Below are 23,949 nucleotides of genomic sequence, written 5' to 3'. Positions count from 1 at the left end.
CACAACTCATTCTCAAGTGCTGTGCTCATAATTTTAACCCCTTCATGGGTAGGGATGAATTAGATGAGTTTAAATTTTTGTGCATGTCAAGAAATTGACAGTATGAGATCATTTGTCTAGTCATTCTCCACCCCATCATAACACACTCTTGGACAAGGGCAAATAGTGTTAAAACAAAGATGTCTTGAGGGTTGAGGGCCCACAAAGAGTATGGTGAGGGCTCTAACCCATGCTGAGAGCCATTAATGGTCCTGTTAGGCCCTGTGAACACCACAAAGCCCACTTAGTGGTTGAATTGTAATTACAGCTCAACTTATATATGGGGGGAAAATAGCAACAGCTGATTGGTAGGTTTAACCTCTCTCTCTGATTCTGCTGATTTAGAATATTAACAGGGGGAAACTCTTGTGGCTTTGAAGTGAAATAAGACCCCTCTGTTCCCAATTCTGTCAGGATGAGAAAATGCAGAATTGAGTGCCATCCATTTTATAATATGGTTATAATAACCTCAACATAAAATTTAATAAAATAAGGCCCCAAGGCCCTTTGATTCATTAAACCAGTGGTAAATGTCATGGTGCATTATCACAAGGTAATGAGGTATGATTTAGTGTTAATTGCACATCAAAGTCCAATTTGGTTATAGTTCAGTGTATTGTATATCATTCTCGGGGATGTGAAAAAAATGACAATTTGACATTAACTGTGACAAAATACTACAAACCGCTTAGATGCTTGTTTAGCAAATTCTTTCATCAGCCCATGACAAAACATATGCTCACAAAGCAACTAATTATTGAAAAGTTGGGAAATTTGGAGTTGTTCTCTCCTTTTTAACTTGGACTCCTCATTAGCAGCATCTTGCTGTGTATCTCGCAGCCAGATGGAATTTGCAGACTAGAAGGCTTGTATGGAGAAAGCTCCAAAGATGAGCTGCTCGGAAAGGAATTGGCCTTTTAGCATATGCAGAGGCTCAGAATAGATCTTTTTACCTATCCCCATAGAACATTTTCTAACTCAAGTACCTGAGCAACAGCTTCCAAAACCAGATCTATCCAATTTCTTGGACTTGAAACAACAGGTTTCCATGAATTTTCAATCCACTACCTTCTGTTTGGCATGCAGTTCACAAAGCTGGTACTTTCAGTCTCTGGTGTATGCAGTAGTTTAAGGAGAGGAATAAATTCAGTAACAACAATATCAAAGACTTCTGGTCGAAGCCTGCTCCCATTAAAGTTGTTGGAATTATCCTATTGACTTCCATCAGAGCAAATTGAACCGCTTTATGTCACCCTGTCTTCTTGATTACGCTTCTGACGCTCAAGGGATGTACACTACAAAACACAAACCAAAAAAACCCCACCCACAGCAGCAAGTCTCAGAGCTCAGGTCAGCTGATCCCGGCTTTCACTACAGGGCTAGACACAGCAGTATAGATGTTCTTCCTCAAGCAAGGTTTTAGAGCCTGGCTCCAGCCCAGGCAGGAACGTCTGTACTGCTGTTTTTAGCCTCGTAGTGTGAGCCCAGTGACCCCAAGTCAGGTGACCCGGGCTCTGAGACTCCTGGTCACTTGAGGGTTTTTTTTGGCAATGTAGATGCACACTAGGATCCCTTCGTATCTCAGCATGTGCAACATATGTCCCTCTATTCTGAGACTGTCACTTAACTCCTGTTTCTCATGATGTTTACCCTGCTACCAGGATCAGATCTACCCATGTGACCAACGGCTTTGAGCAGACACTTCCCATTACACACTTAAAATCCAGCTTCCTAGTGTGGTCTTTATTAAGCATACATGGTTAGAAAGCTACGTTGGGAGGGGCAGGTTGGCCCTTTACCAGCTGCTGGCATCACTCACGCTGTGTGGAAGCTTTAACTGCCAGCATCATACTTTTGTGCAATGCTTGACATCTAAGTGGTTAATTGTCCCAGGGGAGAATAAACTAGTTTTCTTTGGGCACCATCACTGACATAGCCATAAAGTCGGGTATAATCAGTGAGTCTTCAGCCCTTTGTAATCACAATGGAAACCAAACAGTGAGCTGTGGGATGAGTTTTACATCTAGGCTGCCATGTTATTTGCTAGTTTAATAGTTAACGGAGCCTTCATTCACAGACTGTTCTTGGTTGTCAAAACCAGATATTTAACTCCATCCTTCATCTCTTCCTCACCCTTGTCCATTCCAGCCCCTAAGGAGATCACCTTCTCCATAGATGTTGGAAATGGGCCTATGGAAGCTACGGTGCAGTCTCCCACGCCTCTGAATGACAACCAGTGGCACTACGTCCGAGCCGAGAGGAACCTCAAGCAAACATCTCTTCAAGTGGATGACCTTCCTAAAAAGATTCTGGAGGCACCTGCGGAGGGGCATTTTCGTTTGCAGCTTAACAGCCAATTCTTTGTAGGTAGGGACCATTTCAGGCAATTTTTAGTTGTTTGCAACGTTTGTCTATAGTAAACCAGTACCATAACTTTTCTAGCCACTGAGGTTTGGCATCTTTGGGCTAGATAGTGCTCTGCTTTTTTATAGCCATGCAGTTGGGAGAAAAGAATAAGGATTGCCACCTCTTTTACCCACCTGCATGGACCATGTCAAAACCTCCAGAATCCTAGCCTCTGCACTTGAGGGACTGCTTAGACAACGATTTCCTCGATTGTAGGTCCTGTTGAAATGATCTGTTGAACAATATCTGAATATTTCCAGTTCTGTAGCTTTTTGCAATCAGCTCACTGTGAGGATTAGCTGTTGAGCTCTTTTGATTGGACACACAGGTCATATAGCATGTTTCTGTACCCTAACAGGAGAGGCATAATTCTTGGATGCAAGTTTCTGGCAAAGTTGCAAATAATCTGTAATAGTTCCTTAAAATCTGCTCATTGTGGCAAACATTCCCACCGGTAAACTCATTTGTGAGAATATCCATGTAAAGCAAGCACAAAAGAGCTATGAACACAGACAAAGTAAATGCACTGAAAGAGGCAAACAGACATTTTATGTGCATATTATTTTTTACTGCATTTGCCCAACTCTCTTACACCCAAACTCCAATTTTGGGCTCAGTTGCTCCTACCTTTTTTGGTAACTGAAGCAGAGAGGACAAGAAGCCTTTCCCCTTCGCATCCCTTATACAATAGCCAGACTCTAGCCATCACAGAACTCCCCTTTGAGATGGAGTTGGGTGGCTGCACACTTCTCTGTACTCAGGGCTGTGTATACATGATGCATTCTGGCCCTTTAAGAAATTCTATTTAACTGAAATGCCTCTGCCCACCTTAGCCTAGCAGTGGGATTTCCCCCAACTATACAAACGCTACATTTTATGAAGTTTTTCAGTTTTCCATGAGATGCTTATAAAACCGGGGTCCAGTGGGGCTGGGATCCTTCTGGATGGGAAGACATTATATAAAAAAAGATACCCCACTAAACCAGCTATCATTGTTTCAGTGGTATTTTGCCATCCTAAGTGCTAAGACATATTGAAGTCAAGCCCTAGTAGCTTTCAACATGGAGGGAATTTACTGAATTTCAGAGGGCCCATGTAAGACTGTCATAGTGTAGGACAGATCTATAAGGAAGTTAGGCTTAGCCCCCACCTGTGACTGGTTAGCTGTCTCCCAGTTGCTGAGATAAAAGATCAGCAAGAAGCTCTGTTGAAGTGGAAACAACACAGTTAATTTGTGATTCACAAGCCCATGGCCTGGGGAGTGTAGCCCTGTAGGGAGTAGATAGGCTTCTGCAGAAGACTCTGGGACTTAACCATGAAGAAAAGGGACTTAAAAGCTGATGCCATTGACAGTGATTTTTGGCTGGCTTTAGAAAGACCCTCTCTACAGACCATTTCAGCACACCTTATGGACCTAAGCAGTGCAGGTTGCTTGGGATTTTCTACATAGGAACATAAGATATGCCAGACTGGATCAGACCTGTGATCCATCTAGTCCTGTCATCCATCTAGTATCCTGTCTCCAACAATAACCAGCTCCAAATGCCTTAAAAGAAGGTGAAAGAAACCCTGCAATAGGCAGATGTGAAATAATCTGCTTCCCATGAAGGACTCATGCTAACTCCTGGTAGGTAGAGGCTGATACAAGACCTGAATCATGTGGAGTAAATTTCATCCCATCTGAAAAAAAAACCCAACAAATTAATAAACCACATTAATTGTAAAAGGAAAGAAGCAGCCAGACATAATGTTCTCTTATAAGATATGTTCCCCGTGTAACTTACAACGTATTTGTTTAGAGAAACAAGGTAATATCTGTTATTGGACCCTCTTCTGTGGTGAGAGAGAAAAGCTTTCAAACTATCAGGGGGTAGCCATGTTAGTCTGTATCCACAAAAACAACAAGGAGTCTGGTGGCACCTTAAAGACTAACAGATGTGTTTGAGCATAAGCTTTTGTGGGTAAAATACCCACTTCTTCAGGTGCATATGCATGTGCACCTGAAGAAGTGGGGTTTTTTACCCACAAAAGCTTATGCCCAATAAATCTGTTAGTCTTTAAGGTGCCACCAGACTCCTTGAAGCTTTCAAACTGCCTCTCTCACCGACAGAAGCGGGTCCAAAAAATGATATTACCACACTCACCTTCTCTCCAATATACTGGGACCAACATGGGCTACAACAACACTGCATACAATATATTTGTTTCTACATCTGCAATGCTCTGCATACCAGTTAAGATTAAGGGGTTGCCATAATCGGTATGCACATGCTTAATTAATAATCCATATAGCTGACACGATTTGCTGTTTAAAAAATGTTACAAATATTTTTTAAATTAATCTTCCTATTTTATTTAATTTAAACTCAGCATTTCATTTCCATGAAGGAGATAGCTAGTCATCAAGATTTAATATCTTTTATTTTTATCATCCCTTCTGAATGAATTCAAGTATTTTGCAATTCTCATAAACAAGACTCAACATCAAAGTTTAATTTAGTTTATTTATCTTCTGGAAGTATTTATGGATCCTTCTGGATGGAAGGTGTATGTTAATATAAGATACTACTATTACGATGAACAAATGTGTATCCAGTGTAGCTTTCCAAGTATAATTTCTTCTGTACCTGCGGAGATGTTAATAAAGACAGAATGAGAAGGGATAAAGTCTTTTATCTCTACAGGTTGAAGTTTAAATATGGCCTGGATCACACAAGTAGAATGAATTCTGGAGTCTAAGATTAGTTTCTAGTGGCCTTGAGAAATTGCACTGGCAAAATTTTGGACTTGGGGAGATGTTTGCACAAACCTTGCTTGACTTCAATGGAGCTATGACAGTTTACACCAGCTAAGCTAATAATGTCTATTATTTACCATATGTAACTTTAGGGACAGATCCTGCCCACATACCCCATGAAAGGCTATGCTTTTAGGATTGTAAGCAATGGCATGATTTTCCCCTTCGGGTTTTGTGTTGTTTGTCTTAAAATCAATTTGTAAAATAGCTATTACCTAGTGATATTTACAGAATTGTCTCTCTGTGGGAATGTTGAACCAAAGCCTTTTTCAGAAATGTTAATAGAGCTATTAGTGGTATTTAGCCAGGATTTGGCAGTGTGCCCTATGTATCACTGCTCTGGCGGTGCCGTTCTCTTCTGCAGAAATTAAGTGTCTGCTGTGCAGAGAACCCTCACATAATGACCCATTCCAAGGATGTCTTTTAGAGACTGAGGTGTGGACTTCCCCTGTTTGTCTCAGTGGACTCTTAAGTCTGGAGTCTGATGACCACGCTTCAAGTGTCAATATTGTTAATATGTTTCACTGCTGATCATTTCAACAGAAAAATCCGGCCACTCTGAGATCATGAGTAGAATTTAAGGATGGTCCCACCATGATATTTTTTCCCCACTCTAACCCTTGTGCTTTGCATGTTGTTAAGCTTCAGCTCATTCATAAGATTTTCAAGTAAAGTTCAGTTCTCAGTTTGCTCTTTTTAACTGGCTATTGCAGCTGTTATGGTTCCATATCCAGAGACATGGTACCATGTACATGAATCATAGAATCATAGAATATCAGGGTTGGAAGGGACCTCAGGAGGTCATCTAGTCCAACACCCTGCTCAAAGCAGGACCAATCCCCAATTAAATCATCCCAGCCAGGGCTTTGTCAAGCCTGACCTTAAAAACTTCTAAGGAAGGAGATTCTACCACCTCCCTAGGTAACGCATTCCAGTGTTTCACCACCCTCCTAGTGAAAAAGTTTTTCCTAATATCCAACCTAAACCTCCCCCACTGTAACTTGAGACCATTACTCCTTGTCCTGTCCTCTTCTACCACTGAGAATAGTCTAGAACCATCCTCTTTGGAACCACCTCTCAGGTAGTTGAAAGCAGCTATCAAATCCCCCCTCATTCTTCTCTTCTGCAGACTAAACAATCCCTGTTCCCTCACTCTCCTCATAAGTCATGTGTTCCAGACCCCTAATCATTTTTGTTGCCCTTCGCTGGACTCTCTCCAATTTTTCCACATCCTTCTTGTAGCGTGGGGCCCAAAACTGGACACAGTACTCCAGATGAGGCCTCACCAATGTCAAATAGAGGGGAACGATCACGTCCCTCGATCTGCTGGCTGTGCCCCTACTTATACATCCCAAAATGCCATTGGCCTTCTTGGCAACAAGGGCACACTGCTGACTCATATCCAGCTTCTCGTCCACTGTCAGCCCTAGGTCCTTTTCCGCAGAACTGCTGCCTAGCCATTCGGTCTCTAGTCTGTAGCGGTGCATTGGATTCTTCCGTCCTAAGTGCAGGACCCTGCACTTATCCTTGTTGAACCTCATCAGATTTTTTTTGGCCCAATCCTCCAATTTGTCTAGGTCCCTCTGTATCCTAACCCTACCTGCCACCGTATCTACCACTCCTCCTAGTTTAGTATCATCCGCGAATTTGCTGAGAGTGCAATCCACACCATCCTCCAGATCATTTATGAAGATATTGAACAAAACCGGCCCCAGGACCGACCCTTGGGGCACTCCACTTGATACCAGCTGCCAACTAGACATGGAGCCATTGATCACTACCCGTTGAGCCCGACAATCTAGCCAACTTTCTACCCACGTTATAGTGCATTCATCCAGCCCATACTTCTTTAACTTGCTGACAAGAATACTATGGGAGACCGTGTCAAAAGCTTTGCTAAAGTCAAGAAACAATACATCCACTGCTTTCCCTTCATCCACAGATCCAGTAATCTCATCATAGAAGGCGATTAGATTAGTCAGGCATGACCTTCCCTCGGTGAACCCATGCTGACTGTTCCTGATCACTTTCCTCTCGTGTAAGTGCCTCAGGATTGATTCCTTGAGGACCTGCTCCATGATTTTTCCGGGGACTGAGGTGAGGCTGACCGGCCTGTAGTTCCCAGGATCCTCCTTCTTCCCTTTTTTAAAGATGGGCACTACATTAGCCTTTTTCCAGTCGTCCGGGACTTCCCCCAATCACCATGCATGGCATGGGCCTGAATGTCAGTCATGCTATTCCTGGGCTTAGGGAAACAGGCTCAGGTAGCATTAAGCTACCTTTGTGTTCCTTGTATTCTGAGTCCATGCAACTGCCTGCTCAAACCCTGGTTTAAACCTGAAGGCTGCTTCACATGGCTGTCTATTGCATGTACCCAGGGAGCGATTTCTAGCCACTTTAAAGCCCCCTTTATGCTATCAGAGCATTGTAAAGGGGAAGTGGTGTATGTAAGAATCAGCTCCTGTATGTGTATGCTCATATCAGCTATAGAGGAGCACATTGAAACTAGGCTCAGTATGGCATTTCTTCTTTGCCTCTACATTTTCCACCTGTTGTCAGTTCAACTCAGCTCTACCATCCTTCATTTGTGCTTGATTCACAGTAGCGGCTGCTTGTGCAGCCTCCTGAGGTTACATCTGCCATACATTTCCTGTCCTTAGTGTGGTTTCTTTCTCAAAATGTCCTCAGGTATTGTTTTGGGGGGTGGGAAGAGAGAAGTATACGAGCATTTACTTTTACTTGGAATTCCACTCTGTCACTTAGCTTATGTATGAAATTGTTGTTGGGCTCTTGTGGGCTCCCCAGTCAATCAGTCAGTGAATCATGGAGGTTTGGTGGGGTGTACTAGGCAAAGGCCCCCTGCGGGAGCCTTCAGGGTCCTACCACACCCCGTCCCAGAAAGGAGCAGTAGAGCTGAGTCCTCCAACTGGCCTAGAGAGACTGCGCAGGAGGCAGCCAATCAGGGAAAGACTGCAGGAAGCAGCCAATCAGAGGGTTGCAGACCCATGTAAAGGGAGTTGCAGTTCAGAACAGAGGTAGTTCCTTGCTGGAGCTAGAGGAGTACAAGTGGTGCTCCTGGCTAGCTGAAGGGAGCTGTAGTACCATGGACAACTCAGTTGCTGGCAAGGAGCAGGGGAGTAAGAGAGAGCTCCTGGCTGGCTGGTGGGACTTGTTCATCATAGGCCTTGAGGTGAGGGAGGACCATTGGTGAAGGTGCTGAGGCCCATGGTGCTGTAGCAGCATAGCAAAGAGCGGAAAGGGAAGCAGTGGCACCTGGCTGCTATCCATTGCGCCCCTGGGCTGGGACCCGGAGACATGGTCAAGCCCACGTCCCCTGTCCTGCTGGGCACAGGGGAGAGGCCTGACACTCCGAGACGAGACTGAAGACCACTGAATAGGGCCAGAGATAGTGAACTGTTTGGACTCTATTGGGACGGTATCTTTGATACACCCCTGGAAGTGGGCCTGAAGTACTTGATGGCCCAGCTGGAGAGCTGGGGCCAGAAAGGCCCAGAGAGGAAGACATTGCCTCCAGGGAGGAAACCCAGGGGGTACGGCTCGATCGTGGAGACGGTGTAAAGACTGTTGAACTGTTTACCCCGCAACGGGTCTGTTTTGCGGGTCTCATTCCACAGAGTGTGACTCGGCCAGAGGACTCAGTCACCGAAGACCTTCTGCAATTAGAGAGAGAGTGCAAACACACACACTCAGCCAGGGGCACTCGCGAGAGGTGAGCGCTGCATCCTGGTGACAGGAGGATATTCATGGGTGCTTTGTGCAGTTGGGATGTTTCCTCCCAAGTTTTAAATAATGCTAAAGCTACTGCTACACTGTGCCTTGAGTAAGGAGGAAATTACTGGAATCACAGTTTTTATATTACTGCTTCTGTGTTAAATTCTGTGCTTTAACTCTGGCCCCAGAGCAAAACAAAGTCCTTTTCCACACAGCCAAAGTGACAGTCGTCAGTCATGAATGCTTAGAAAGTTTTTCAGTATGGTGTGCTCCAGAGACAGTGTCTATAGAGAGGTGGAGCAAGCACAGAGTTCAGAGTCAGAATAATCTTAGCCACGGGCTTAGGTTTTGGATTGGAAACTGCAGCAGCTCTAGGGTTTGGGGTGGACAGTGCCAAAACCTCATACATACTCTCTCTCTCCTGAGGAGGTATTGGATGCAGTCAAAGTGGAAACTGGAAAATAGTCCCTTCCAATTGTGCATTCATCCTCAGGAGGGAAAACACAGGGGAGTGTTCAAATCCAAACCCCGCAATCTCTCCACACCCACACACCCCCACACACACACCCCGCAAACAAAAGGTGAAGGGATTCAGAGTGAAGTTTCTGCTTTTGTTCCATCCCTCATTATGACAATACCATCTAACAATACCACTAGTGGCCATACTGCACTCAGTTACAGTCCCTCCTCATTAGGATAATGTTCTTATTAATTATGCCTAATAGGGGAGGTGGAAAGGTGTCGACCTAATAATAGATTTTGGGTTACATGGTTTATATACTGTATAAGTTACCTAGATAGTACCAGAAGGATTCTTTTCCAACTGTGATTGCTATAATAATGGAAGGGCAGTTGATATATGTCAGTACACACAGAATATGTGGCATGCTACTAATATGATGTTCTGTATATATATGTGTGTGTGTGTGCGCGTGCATGCACACATGTAGAGTATGCATTGCCTGTCAGATGAGTCTGTGACCCTAAGTGTTGAATTATTAGCACCTCAGTAAATTCATAACCACAAGGGTTGGGCTTTCAAAGGATTCCAAGGAAATAATGTGCCCAACGCCCATTGAATTTCGTACCTGCTGCACCTGTGTATACTCCTCTGATCGATTCTGAGACATGTCACTAAGAGTGCAAAGGGCAAACAAGGAACAAGCTTGCAGGCCAGGTTGTATAAATTGTGCTAAGCCTGGCACTGAGGGCCGTGCAGGGTCACGCCAGAACATTGCATGCTCTTGAGGAGAAGGGGAGATTGTCCCTCCTGAGGATTCAGGGGAGTGAAATTGCTACGCTATTCGTTTGGATAGTTCAGCCCACCCACTCAGCTGGCTGGGGTGTGAGGACGTGTCCTTGTCTCCTCCTCTATTCCCTTGGGGGGTATTTTCTGCCTCAGGGGTGAGTAGAAAGATCAGTCCCCATTTTCCGCTCAGTGTAAACATGGCCATAACTAGCACGAAAGGGACGGAAGCTCCCTGCATTCCTGTGCAAGGATAGGTGCATGTTCTAGCCTCATAATCTTCAAGAGAGAATACAAAGCCAGAGACGTGACTGTACCATATAAAGCTCTTGTACTGCTCTGCCGGGGGACAAGCCTGGTTCAGAGCATCCCAGAACTGGCAGAAGGCAGAGGTGACGTAGAGTTCTCTTTGCATTCCTCTCATAATCCTGAGATGCACCATTTGCTCCTCAGCTGCAACCAGGGACTGGAGCCATTATGTTCAAATCAAATGCAAATGTTATATTCCAATCAAATGCACAACTACAAATTGGGGAATAGCTGGCTAGGCAGTACTGCTGAAAAGGATCTGGGGGTTACAGTGGATCACAAAGTGCTTATGAATCAGCCATGTGATGCAGTTGTGAAAAAGGCTAATGCCATTTGGGGGTGTATTAACAGGCATGTTGTATGTAAGACATGGGAGGTCATTGTCCTACTCTACTCAGCACTGGTGAAGCCTTAGCTGGAGTACTGTGTCCCATTATGGGCACCACACTTTAAGAAAAATGTGGAGAAATTGGAGAGAGCCCAGAGGAGAGCAACAAAAATAATAAAAGGTTTAGAAAACCTGACCTATCAGGAAACGTTTAAAAAAAAAACCAAATGGGCATGTTTAGTCTTGAGAAAAGAAGATTGAAGATGAACCTGATAACAGCCTTGAAAGACGTTAAGGGCTGTTATAAAGAGGATTGGGGTCACTTGTTCTCCATGTCCACTGTAGGTAGGTCAAGAAGTAATGGGCTTAATCTGCAGCAAGGGAGATTTAGTTTAGACATTAGGCGGAAAAAATCCAGCTCTAAGGGTAGTTAAGCTCTGGAATAGGCTTCCAGGGGAGGAATCCCTGTCATTTTGGACTAACACCTGTTAGGGATAGTCGAGGTTTACTTGGTCCTGCCTCAGCTCAGGAGGCCGGACTTAATGACTTCTAAAGGTGCCTTCCAGCCCTACAGTTCTATGGTTCTGTTTGGTTTTACCCTTCCATCGTTATTGGCCATTCCATAGACTCTGTAGTAAATTTCATAACATTGAGCATTATTGACCATGTTACACAGCACAGCGCTAGGCTCCTGAACCCCTGCCCCAACATGTACTGTTCCAAAGGAATCTGGAGGATTCTTTTACGCTTAATTTATGGTGCCTCCAGACTGCTTCTTTTAGCATTCTGGCTGGAGGCTACGGAGTAGAGCTTGTAGTTCGGCTGCATGATGCCACCTGTTTCCCTCTGCCTTTTAAGTCCTTCTGCAACAAGATAATGAAAATCACCCTTATCTACACACACGCTTTTCTGTGTCTATATTATAAAAAGAAAGCAGTCCCCCAACAGTCCTTCACTCCACTACATCCTCCCTAATGTCATCTCTTGCCAACAAAAGAAAACATCCTTTGTTTTTTAAACAAAGCCCTGAACAGCTAATCCTTGAAGAGTGTTAAGTCGTTTAGCCAGTTGTGCCACTAAGCGACAGTATTGATTTGCACTATGCTTTGCTGCTGAACCATTGACGTGAGCTCCCTTCCACCCCAAAGGCTTCCTCCTGGCTGTTCAGAGCTGCTCAGTAAGACCAAGCTGCATAAACCTGTTGTGCCAGCAAAAGTTGTTCATTTAACTGTCACGTCCTTAGCAAAGTGTTCCCCCAAGCCCTATTGTTTGCAGGTTTGAACCTCATGCTAATATCCCTGGGTCAGGGAGAAGATTCAGATCATATGCATAAGGTCAAAAATACCATATAACCCTTGGATGAACACTTTTCACAAAGCGATCACTCATATCTGACCCTTCAGTTCTTATCCTCAAAGGAAACCTACCTAATACCTTGAAAAGATGAACCTGGAAGCTTAAATTCATAACTTCGATAGACACTAAAATTATGTACTTAATAGAGACACTGGATTTATGGTTTTGTAGGGGGGTGGGCAGGGGCTCCCTCATGTCTCTTCCAGACCCTGCTTCTGGTCCTGTATCATGTCTTTCTTCCCACTGCACCCTAGTAGATGCCCAAAGGGGGTGTTCTTTGAGTAAACACAAGAAAAAATCCTCTCCCCTCTTCCTTCCTTTATTAGAGAGGAGAGTCTGTAGGAACACAAAGAGAGGCAAGGGTGACCTAAATCTTCGGCAGTATTCCTGGGTCAGCCCCTTGGGCTTAGTCTAAAATGCATCTCAGTGGTGATGTGAGAATGTGAGAAGAGTTTGTTATTCTCCTCTCCCTTCACATACCCCACCTTTCAAGCTGGAAAAGCTGTTCTGGGGCAGTTTGTCTCCATCTCCGATCTCCCATGAAAAGAAATCAGCATTAGCATGGTCCTTTCTCATCCAGTGTTGTACTCTGAAACTGTAGGGTGGTAGCAAAAGGTTTCATCTCATTGTGCATAGATTTGTGTCTTTCATGGTATGGATCCAGAATAGGGGAGTGTGATCTGTTAACAGGGAGAAGGATTGGCCATAAGTCCCACATCCAGGAGAGCTTTTAATACAGCCTTTAAGTGCTATAGGTGGTCTTACCATATAGGACTATAGAGGATGTCCTCTATGTAGGCAGCAGCGTATTGCTGTGGGGGGTGACAATCCTATTCATAATCTTTTGGAAAGTCACAGCAGTTCCATGGAGGCCGAAAGGCATAGTCTTGAACTGGAAGTGCCTGAAAGGGGTGGAGAGAGCTTTTTTGTCTTGCAAGGAAGGGGATAAAGGAATCTGCCAATACCCTTTTGTTAGGTTGATATTGCTCAGGTGTTTTGCCGTTCCCACCTGCTCTCGTAACTCTTCTACCCTTGGCATTAGGTAAGCGTTGAATTTCAAGATGGAATTGACCTGTCTAAAGCCAATGCAGAACTGAACCAAACTCTATGGTTTGGGAACAAGAACTATTGATTCCACAATTACCCTCATCTCCAGCATTGCTCGTACTTCCTCTCAGGCTGTATCCCACATCCTCTGTGGCAGTGGTCTAGGGCTCTCCCTGACCAGCTGGCCTGGGGTGATTTCTAGATGACATTGGACCAACCGTGTTCTTCCTGGGTGCATGGAGAATACAGTTGCAAAGTCCTCAATCAATTGAAGGAGCTACTTTCTTTGCCCAGGGAAGAGCCCCTCAGCCCCGGGACTGTTATGAATTCTTGGACACTGGGTACTTGGGTCCCTAATTCAGGTTCAGTCAGAAAGGGAGTTACCAGCAGGACCTCCCACATTTTCCAGCGATTGAGAAGATTCACATGATAGATCTTAATATGCTGGCCTGACCTGCCTGTCACTGGGTCATTAATTTAGCCTTGGCTGAGGGTAGTAGCAACAGGACATGGTCGCCTGGGTGGAAAGTCCATAATTGTGTCACTGTATTGTAATTTTTTTCCGGGGTGTGTTGGGCCTTTCTCAAATTCTCTCTGCCTGTTGAACACCCCTATGTTTATGATTTGGTCCCTTAATTGTAAGATATTTTGGAGTACACTTAAGTCCCCTACATCTTGTTCCTCCCAACCTTCTCATAGCAAGTCCAAGATTCCTCAAGTTTGATGACCGTAAAGCAGCTATGGGGAAGAACCCCACAGATGCTTGCGGAGCCTCCCTTATGGCAAACTGGAATGGTGAGAGTAGCTGGTCCCACTGCCTGGGATTGTCACTGACAAAGCATTTCAACATTCCCTTCAGCACCTTATTAAATCGTTCTACTCAGCTGTTGGTCTGCAGGTGGTACACCAAGGTTTTTAGGAATGTGACCTTCAGAAGGGAGCATAATTCACTCATCAGTTGGGAGGAGAAGCTAGTGCCTTGATCTGTTAATATTTCATAGGGAAATCCCACGCATGAGAAGAGCTTCAAGAGTTCTGGAGCGATCACAGTAGCTTTGACAGAGAGCAGAGGAACAGCCTCTGGGTATCTGGTTGTATAGTTGACAATCACTAATGTGTACTGATGCCAAAAGGCAGTTTTTTCGAGGGGCCTAACTATGTCTATTCTGATTTTCTCAATGGGTGTTTCAATCAAGGGCAGAGGGACCAAGGGTGCCTTAGGGGTCCTGTTACTGTTGTCCAGCTGACGTTCTGGGCAGGAGGAACAGTATTCTCTCACCTCATGATGCACCCCCAGCCAGTAGAATTGGGCAAATACCCAAGACGATGTCTTCTGTCTCCCTGGGCGTCCAGCATATGGGATATCATGTGCAAGCTGCAACACCGCCCATTGGTACTCGTGCAGCACCAGCCGCTGGGCGCTCACTACCCCAGTTTGTTGATCCCGTTCAATTCAATACAAGCGCTCCGTGGTTCAGTGTAGGGTTCTTCCTTTGCTGTTGCACAAAATTTCTGCTCTGTAATAGGGTTCCCAGGTTCTGACTGCTTACCTCTTCTTTCCCTGTGGGTGTCAGAGGCCATGTTGCTTAGGACATTCCTTCTTCAGGATCATTGGCTCCACCAAGGCTCACCAAGTTCAGGGAACTGGTTTTGCTGATGGGTCTGGATTCTCATTCACTCTCCAGACTTGTGCATTAAAGACTCCCTAGAAAAAAAGCCAGCCCTGCCTGTGATTATGAGGTAGGACACTTTTTTGGCTAGGGGTTATCATTACCACTGAGGGATGAGCTCCCCTTGTCAATGGTAGCCGCTGGCTCAGGTAGGTTTTGACATCACTATGCAGGTAGATTGTATTCTTAGGGGAGTTGTCATCTTCCACCCTGAAGGCCTGAACCACTGCCTGACTACAACCGGAATCTAAGAGTCCTTGAACCCTCTTCCCTTGGACCATCACCAGTACTGTCAACTTGGGGGGCGGGGGTCTTTTTCCATGTCCAGGTTTCTGCTGTCCCGCCCTGGGCATATTCACATTCCATAAGAGGAACTCTCCCTCTTTATGTGTCCTGTCTGCCCACAAGAATAGCACGTTAAATGGCTGGTGCTTCTGACATCTTTCCTCGGTGATGTTGGGTCTGGTCGTGGCAACCGTGGCAGCGGGACCCTGGTCTGTAAGTCCTGATCCCATTGTTTGAGGTTCCTGGCAGTCCCATGGATGATGATGTATCTGTGCCTGACCACCTTGCCTTGCTGGGACTACTCATAGTCCAAGAAGTGGAAGGATCTTTTCAGGGCTGGGTCCTTCAGAGAGATTGTTGCTGATTCTGGCTCACCCCAGCCCCCTCAGTGGTCTCCCACCCTATGGAGGCCTTGGGTTTTTCTGCCTCTAATGATCTTTCAGCTTCAACAAAGTCCTTCGTTAGCCATGCCACGTCTGATAATATCCTCAGGCAGTGCTGTAGTACCCACTCCTTGCCTTTCACAGGTGATATCTTTATGAAGTGTTCTGTTGTGATGGCTTTGGTCACCTGGGCCTCTGATTGCTCCTCCAGATGGAGCCACTTCCAAGTGTTTTCTGTGCCTTTGTGCTACTATCTGGGGTCTCGCCCCCTTGGGGTAGTTCTCGGCTCTAAACCATTGATGGTGGGTCTCTTTGGAAATATCCAAGTACTCCAAAATGGCAGACTTTACTTGTTTGCAGTCTTTTGCGCTCTCTAAATCCTGATTATGATAAATTTCATGGGCCAGATCTGGCAAGTATGGGGCCAGAATCAAAGCTGCTTGTTCTGGGGGCCAGTGGGCTGCTAGTGCTCACATGCAGCTAGGAAGGCTTCAGGGCCATCATCCAGCACCATCTTGGTTAGCTTTACTGGTACTGGTGGGGGAACCCCCTCGGCAGATACATGGCCGGCTGGAACGCTTTGGTGGCATAGGGCTGGTGCTATCTGCTGTATCCTTTCCTTTTGAAATTCCTGCTGCTGGGCCATCAGTTCCCTCAGCAGCTGTTGTTGCTATGTGATCTGAACTGGCTGCTGCGTGGCCCACGCCTGCAGCAATTGTGGTTGGAACTGCTGTTGCTGAGCAGGTTGCTGGTGCTGCATCTCTGCTAAGCACTTGTACCACGATGCCGCTTCCATCTTGCACGGAGCAGCTGGGCTCTATCCCCTTGAAGGCTTTTTTTTTGAAACCCTTATATCACGTGTGGCTATGCCCACATTCTTCACCATTTTCAGGGGGGTAGGGGCTCCCTCAAGTCCCCAGGCCCAACTTCTAGTCCTTTTTAATGTCTTTCTCCCCTGCCGGCGGATGCCCAAGGGGGGTCCTTCAAATAAACAAACTAAAGAAAACTCCTCTCCCCTCTTCCTTTCCTTAGGGGGGGGGAGTCCATAGGAAAACGAAGAGAGGCAAGGGTGACGTGGATCTCAGACACTCTTTCTGGGTCAGCCCTTTGGGCTTAGCTTTAGAAATTTGGGGGTGGTTCTCTGGCCAATATAGGGAATTGGAGCATAATCCCCAATGAGCAGGTATTTGGGTGTGGCCATTCATGCAGGTCACAGTAAACACAAATGACCAAATTCTTGTCCTTAGATGCGTGTCCCTTTAAAATCAGGGGAAGCCAGTGCTTGTGCATTGGAAGAGAGAATTTGGTCCAAAGAAGAGTCTGTAAATGTTTGTTCTCTTCAAGAAAATGCCTCTATCATCTGGAGCATAATGAAAGATAAAAAGCACATAAAATCAATCTGTCTCTTAGGCACAGTCATGCTGTATAGAGCTAAATTATCCCTATCAAGATTCAGAGCCTATGGATTCCTGCTGTTAATATGCAGGAGAGCAAAGCATCAGCCAGTACTGCAAGGTGGAGCGATAGGGTTTCTCTGAGATTTCTCCCCCCCACATCTCTCTCTTAATTTGTGGAAGTGCAACGTTAATTGAACAGTATACAGTAAAACACACCCTGATCGCCAAGCAGTCCATCTCAAAAGTGTCTTATGATATATTGTTCTCTGATCATGCTTACCTGATCATGTGGCATTGGGACCAACATCTACATGTGAGTAAGTTTGGAGAGGTGACTTCTTTCATGGCTCTTAGTTCAGAGTTGTGTTGCCAAAAGTCCAAAATTTCACAGCAAGCATAATCGGTCTGAAAAGGATATTTTGCTCTTGAAACAGAAATGCAGACTGCAGCCTCAGTGAAGATATGGGAAAGCCGCAGATGTTTCAGGAGCAAAACACTGGGAACTGTTGAACAGAGTAGTAAATGGAGTGGTATTACTATGAACTATTTTTGCCGTCATTGTTCATTGATATTAATGTCTCAGCCCACTTCTCGGGGGACAGGTGTCCTCATTACAAATATGTATCCTTGTGGTTAGAAGCAGACTATTAATTTAGACCATAAACCATAGAGACTAAGCTGCCCTTTCACCCCAGAGAGCTTGTTTTCACTAAGATATTTAATCATGTTTAAACTATTTTAACAACCAAGTTAAATGACATGATTCTGAGCACAATTGCCTGGCCATGCACACAAGGACCAGTCATATTCAACATCATGACTGCCAGTTGTGGGGAAAACCTGGCCTGAATACCATTTACCTAGGACTCACAGGCAGCATGCCAAACATGACTTGTTCTTGTCTGTGCTGACCAGTCAGTATCCTGTCAGCGAACTCCACTGTTATTAGGATTACAGTTACCATCTATTATATGTATTACGGTAGCATCTGGAGGAGATGGATGCTGAGCAGATAGGTAAGGAAGAAGAAAGTCTGTGCCCCAAGGCACAGTCTAAATGCCAGGTGGGATGCAGCAAGTGGATAAAACAGACAAACTGGGTGGGGATGGGTTAGGAGGACAAGGTAATATGATGAAGAGAGCTTAGCAGAACAGTAGATGTCACTGTTCATCATTTGCTCATCCAAGAGGGAAAAAAAATCAAGTTTAAAGCAGGATGAAATTTCCCAGGAAAGACCAGGTCAAGGAGGGTGCAGCGTGAAGGGACATTTACAAGGAGCAGCAAGAATTGCCATTTCATATTGAGTTCTCAACAGAGGACTTCAGTCTCCAGGGATGTCAACCTGGCACTGTATTCCCTGAAAACATATTTAAAATTTGACTGTAGGATAATTGCTGTGTATTATGACTGTCCTGAGGTGCTTGTATTTCTTTGTAGCTTTGCATTTCTTTGCAGACTTGACACCAAAAGCAAAACCCTTATGTTCCTCTCTCTTGTTTCAGGGGGAACAGCTTCCAGACAGAAGGGTTTCCTGGGATGCATCCGCTCTTTACATTTAAATGGGCAGAAACTGGACCTGGAAGAGAGGGCTAAAGTGACCCCTGGAGTCAAGCCTGGCTGTCCGGGACACTGTAGCAGTTATGGTAATCTCTGTCACAATGGCGGCAAATGTGTGGAGAAGTACAACGGTTATTTCTGTGACTGCACCAGCTCTCCCTACGAAGGGCCCTTCTGCAAGGAAGGTAGGTGGCATGGCTGGCTCCATGCACTCTCCTTGCAGCTCTTGGCAACCTCTATGTTTCTAAATTGCAACTAGGCCCAGCTCACCAGGGATTCTTCCCTTATCAGTTCCCATTTGAATACAACTTGGCTCACCAATGTTTGCCCAATTGAGAGGAGACCATTCCATGTGACAGAGTTGTCACATTGACCTCCTCAGATATTATAAGCGGGGCTACTGTTAAGGTTGCCTGGCACTTCCCATTCTAAGACTCTGTTTTCAGTTGCTTATAAATTTACAAACTTTAACAGTTCAAGCTGATTTTTTTCCATGATAGGTGTCTTCCTCAGGCTGAATACGTTTGGAGAATTTCAGACAAAATGGTATAGTTATTTCCAAGAACGGAGCTAGGGAAAATACTTTGTTTTGCCCATGTTAAATAATCTTGAGACCTTTCCTTTGAACAGCTCTACTGCCCGCATGTTTTTGGAGCAGGGACTTGAAATTTGATAGGCAGGTGGCTTTTGTGCCTTTTGCTATCCCTATGGAAATCCACCCAAATGTGACCAAGTTATAAGCCTTTGAAAAATTGCAGTTTGCACATGCTCAGTAGAGACTACTTTGATTTTAACAGTTAAATGTCTGCAGATTCTTTCCTCAGCACCTCACACTCCTAGTATTGACCAGACTCTGCATCTGTCATCCCCCCAGAACCACTGAACATGTTCCCATGTAAAAAATAGTATGTGATCTTGTAATTAAAGGCCATATTATAATGAATATGCAGAAAGGGGCTAAATTAAGGTTACACAGACACCCTTAATTTTAACATTTCCTAACTTTTGAGTGCTTGATGTTGTGTGAGGTCTTTGGAATCGATGTTATGGAAATAGGTTCATGTCTATATTTAGTAAAAATATTGAATACTGGTTTATTGTTATATTTGTGTCTTTTGTTAATAATGATACAAATTAAACAATAGGCAAAATGGGAGCTACCCCTTTAAGAGTAGAGAGGTGGCATAGTGAGGGGGCTGGAATGCTCAGTGTGTCTTCAGTAGGCATGCTGCTGCTGCAAGAGGAGGTCTCCACCAGCAGTAGGCTCTTAAAGAAAAAGGTCTGAATTCCCGGAACAAGGAAAGTTCTCCTGGAAAAGCTGAGTCTTGTGATCAGTGGTGCAACATTTGCAACCTTAGTAATATTCTTTTAACATAGTTTTTTGTGTGTAATATATATTCGCCAGCCAGGCAGTTCTCAGGAAAAAAGAGATCGGGGTGAAAGGATACGTTTCAGGGACGTGACGGCAAGAAGCCCTTAACCAGATGTTTCCCATACATCAAAAAGAACTGATTAAATGTGTTTTGGAAAAAAACCGCAATTGTAATCCACATAATCTTCCTCTACTTCTAAATCACAGCCAGTTTGTATGTGAGCATATTTATTTTGGTTGTCTCTCCAATGCCATATGTTTAATCACTGGGTTGGACCCTCTTCTGGTGTAAATCGGCTTAGTTCTCTGGAATTCAGTGGAACTATGCCCACTTATGTGAATTGCTGATCTGGCACTAAGGTTGGAATAGGCACACTGAATAAATACCAATGTCCTGTTCAGAGGTGGGTACAGATACTATGGGAAAGTACTGTTGGAATTAGCCTACGGCTACCCAGTAAATAGTAGAAGATGTCACCCTCCAACTGCTGTCGTCATCTAAATATATTTTGTGGCTAGACCATTTTATGCATGTGACACAAACACAAAGTCTGTCCCCTGGACCTGACCACATATAGCTAGACTTCTCAGTTCCTTAGGACCTAGGCATATCTCTTAGCTACAATACCTTTGTAAATGTGGACTGTTAATAGTTGTTTATTTTAAAGGAAGGAACATATATGGGCTAATTTCTAGCCAGTCCTTCAAAGGTTGGTTAGGGTAGAAAGAGGACAAAAGGGCTTCAAACCCAGAGCAGACCTGCAGAACTCTGCTGCTACCACCCCAATAGTTTAAGGTGGGGTCTGGCTCCAGCTCGCATCCTCAGTGGTTTTCCATGGGCAACCAGGCTGAAAGTACTAAGAGGGTTTCTCCAAGTGCCTGGAAGCAAGCCAGGATGGAAGTCCTTATTGTTGAATGTGTAAGGAACATTCTGCAGCATCCTCCTCTCTGAGAGATGCTCTTCTGTGGTGGTCTGCCTGTGTCTGCCACGTCCATGGAGAATGACTCAAGCACCTGTACTTGGCTTCTACAGCTCCAGGTGCATCTTTCTCCTACCCTACTCTGGGGCTCCTCACAGGAACAGAGACATGTATGGCTTACTCAGACAGCCTGACTTGTGAAGTTCAAATCAGAGATTCACGTCTGCACCTTTAGAAAGATTTGGGGTGGGTGGGGATTGCAGATCTGATGGTCTGGTTCAGGCCTATGTCCAATTGTAAGATTTGAAAATGCACCATTTGAAATAGATCCCTTGGTTTATGCATTATTTTCAGAGGTTTCTGCAGTGTTTGAAGCTGGCACCTCAGTTACCTATATTTTCCAAGAGCCTTATCCAGTGACAAAAAATACAAGCACTTCATCCTCTGGCATTTATGCAGACGCCATTATGTCCAAGGAAAACATTGCATTTAGTTTCCTGACAGCACGTGCTCCGAGCCTCCTGCTCTACATCGACACCTACTTTCATGATTATTTGGCTGTGATTCTCTCCAAAAATGGTAAGCATTTATGATATGTTACTACAATAATGCCATCCTGACTGTATTAATAGTTACTATGGGGACAATACTGAATTCGGGGCTGTTCTCAACTGGATTCTGTGGCTGCAGCTTTATCCGTTTCAATTCTTGTAAGTGGTCATCGTTCTTGCTTATATCAGTTTAGTTTGCATGCAGTGCTTCACTCGCTTATTCAGTCCTTGAATAATCATGTTGCTGGAGCTTAAAAGTGCCTTGACTTTCATTCAGCCTGGCTATACAGTTGCATTTCCTTACTATTTATCCCATGCTGAAATCCATTAGGCCGACTAGATAAGAAGATGAGAAAGTCTCTGAATGTACTTGACACATGTATATACTGTTGTCTTATCTTTTACCTCCTCTGTTGGTATGTGTATTGCTCCTTAGTGTGCCCTTTGAACCACCTCTGAGCATGGCCAGTTGCAGAGTAGTGATGAATACTAAATTCAGCAAAATTTGAGGTTTTCTGGCTTCATTAACCAATCGCATCAGGTGCAAATCTGTTTGATGTTAGAAAATATTTGGAGGAGGTTTCCAGGGGCATCTAAAGGATTTAGGAGCACAAGTCGCATCGATTTTTAGTGGGACTGCTGCTCTAAATCCTTTAAATGCTTTTGAAAGTCCCACGGTTGGTAAATATCGCAAGCAGCCACAAGGCAGGTTTTGGATTGTCTGTAAAGTATCAAGTACAGAAACTTGGGAATTGGTTACTAAGCATATTTGGGATTCAGTAATTTCCCATCTAACTCCCCTACTTCCACATTGCTAGATGATAAGTGGACAGAATGTGGAGGGATATTGTGCTACTTTCCACGTGGAATAATTTTCTCCCTGTCCCTCTTCTGGCTTTTGCCCCTTGTTTTATCATTTTTATCTCATGTCCTTTTTTTTTTCTCAGTGTCATTGAAATGGAAATTATTTTCGTTGGAATAATGTTCAGATGCATTACGCTTCCCTCTTGTAGCTGGTTTATGCTTGCCATAAAGCTACTGGACTATGAATAACAATGTCCTTTGCAATGATAAAAGTGATCGTGACTTCTTGTCCGTTACTGGTTCTTTCTCTGGGATATTTGCCAAGCACAGTAGTGTGTGGTGGAGGCAGGATTGGTCCCGGTTGGGTAACTTATTTATTAAGGTCATACTCTCTGGTGAAGTGGGATTGGGCACTCTCCCCTCAGACTTGAGCAGTAACACTCTTCACTGGTATTTCAGGATCCTTTACAGTTGTTATGAAAATAATGTGTTCATAGAACAGCCATCTACCGAGTAACACTTGAAAACCCAACTGCAGGCTAATTTTTCCAACACGTTCAAGCTACTGCTCACTACTTGTAATGTTCCCCTCCCGTCTGGCCCGCAGAATGGCAGGCAGGGTGAATTCCTAACTAATAATTCTGTGTCACTAAGGAGAAGGATGATCTTAGGTGTTCCCAGGCTAAATGTGTTTTGCAACAGCTAAAATGTCTGAAAGTCTAATGAATGTTTATACTCTATTGAAACTTTGCACAGTACACACTGCAAAGTTAATAGGAATTGATAAAAATAATGAACAGTCTTATCTAACTCTTGCAGCACTTGCCATCCACATAGCTGCAGAGGAGGTCAGTATCATTATCTTTATTTACCAATGGGAAAATGGAGGCACAGAGGCATTGAAGTGTCTTGTCCAAGGTCATCCAGCAGGCCGCTGGCAGAGCCAACAATAGAATCCAGGTCTCCCGAGTCCCTCTTCACTGTTCTGTCCACTAGGCAACACTTTTTCCCCCACAATAAGATCATGCTAGTGATCAGAACCTTAAAAGATCAGGTCCTCAGAGAGTAAGGCATAGATACGTGATGTTCTGGGAACCATCATAACTCAGGAAGAGAGGAATTGCCATTCTGAGTCAGACCATGGTCCATGTACTCCAGTATCCTGTCTCCAATAGTGGACAGCACCAAGGTTCCTGGAGCCTCATAATGGACAATTATGAAAAAAACTCCCCACAGAGGAAGGTTCTTCTTAGCTCCTCTCAATTAGTGGTTGGCTGAAACATGAGCGCTTATAGGTAAAATTTTCAAAAGCATCTAAATGATTCAGGAGCTGAAGTCCCATTTCCAAAGATGACTTAAAGCACGTAGGATCCTAAGTCCCATTGACATCCTGCCTAGGGTGGTGATGGTGAAATCTTCAGGGAGATTAGAGAGATTGCAAAAACCAAAACCCAATAATAATGAGGGATTTCAGCTATCCCCATGTTGGCTGGAAACATGTTGCCTCAGGATGAGGATAAGAAGATAAAAGTTCTAGACACCATTAGTGACTGCTTCTTGGAAGCAGCTAATCCAGAAACCCACATGGGGAGAGGCAATTCTTGATTTAGTCCTAAGTGGCGCATAGGATCTGGTCCAAGCGTTGAACATCGCTGAACCACTTAGTAATAGCAGCCATAATATAATTATATTTAACATACTTGGGGGGGGGGGAAATACCAAAGATACCCATCACAGTAGCATTTAACTT

The 23,949-nt window shown here is 44.5% G+C and overlaps 1 protein-coding gene across 3 annotated transcripts in view; it reads left to right on the top strand.

Annotated features, from left to right (window-relative positions):
* CNTNAP5 (contactin associated protein family member 5) overlaps window positions 1-23,949 on the top strand; it is a 424,927-nt gene that overhangs the window by 357,709 nt on the left and 43,269 nt on the right. For all 3 annotated transcript variants that reach the window (XM_043525185.1, XM_037912460.2, XM_043525186.1), the window contains 3 exons: window positions 2,188-2,406; window positions 18,498-18,737; window positions 21,199-21,423. In XM_043525185.1, coding sequence (XP_043381120.1) covers window positions 2,188-2,406; window positions 18,498-18,737; window positions 21,199-21,423 — 684 coding nt within the window. The remainder of the gene's footprint in view (window positions 1-2,187; window positions 2,407-18,497; window positions 18,738-21,198; window positions 21,424-23,949) is intronic.

The sequence above is a fragment of the Chelonia mydas genome, chromosome 11 (genome assembly GCF_015237465.2).
Source record: "Chelonia mydas isolate rCheMyd1 chromosome 11, rCheMyd1.pri.v2, whole genome shotgun sequence".
Lineage (NCBI taxonomy): Eukaryota > Metazoa > Chordata > Testudines > Cheloniidae > Chelonia > Chelonia mydas.
Note: the sequence above shows the minus strand (reverse complement) of the source record. Positions and strands in the feature narration are given on the sequence as shown.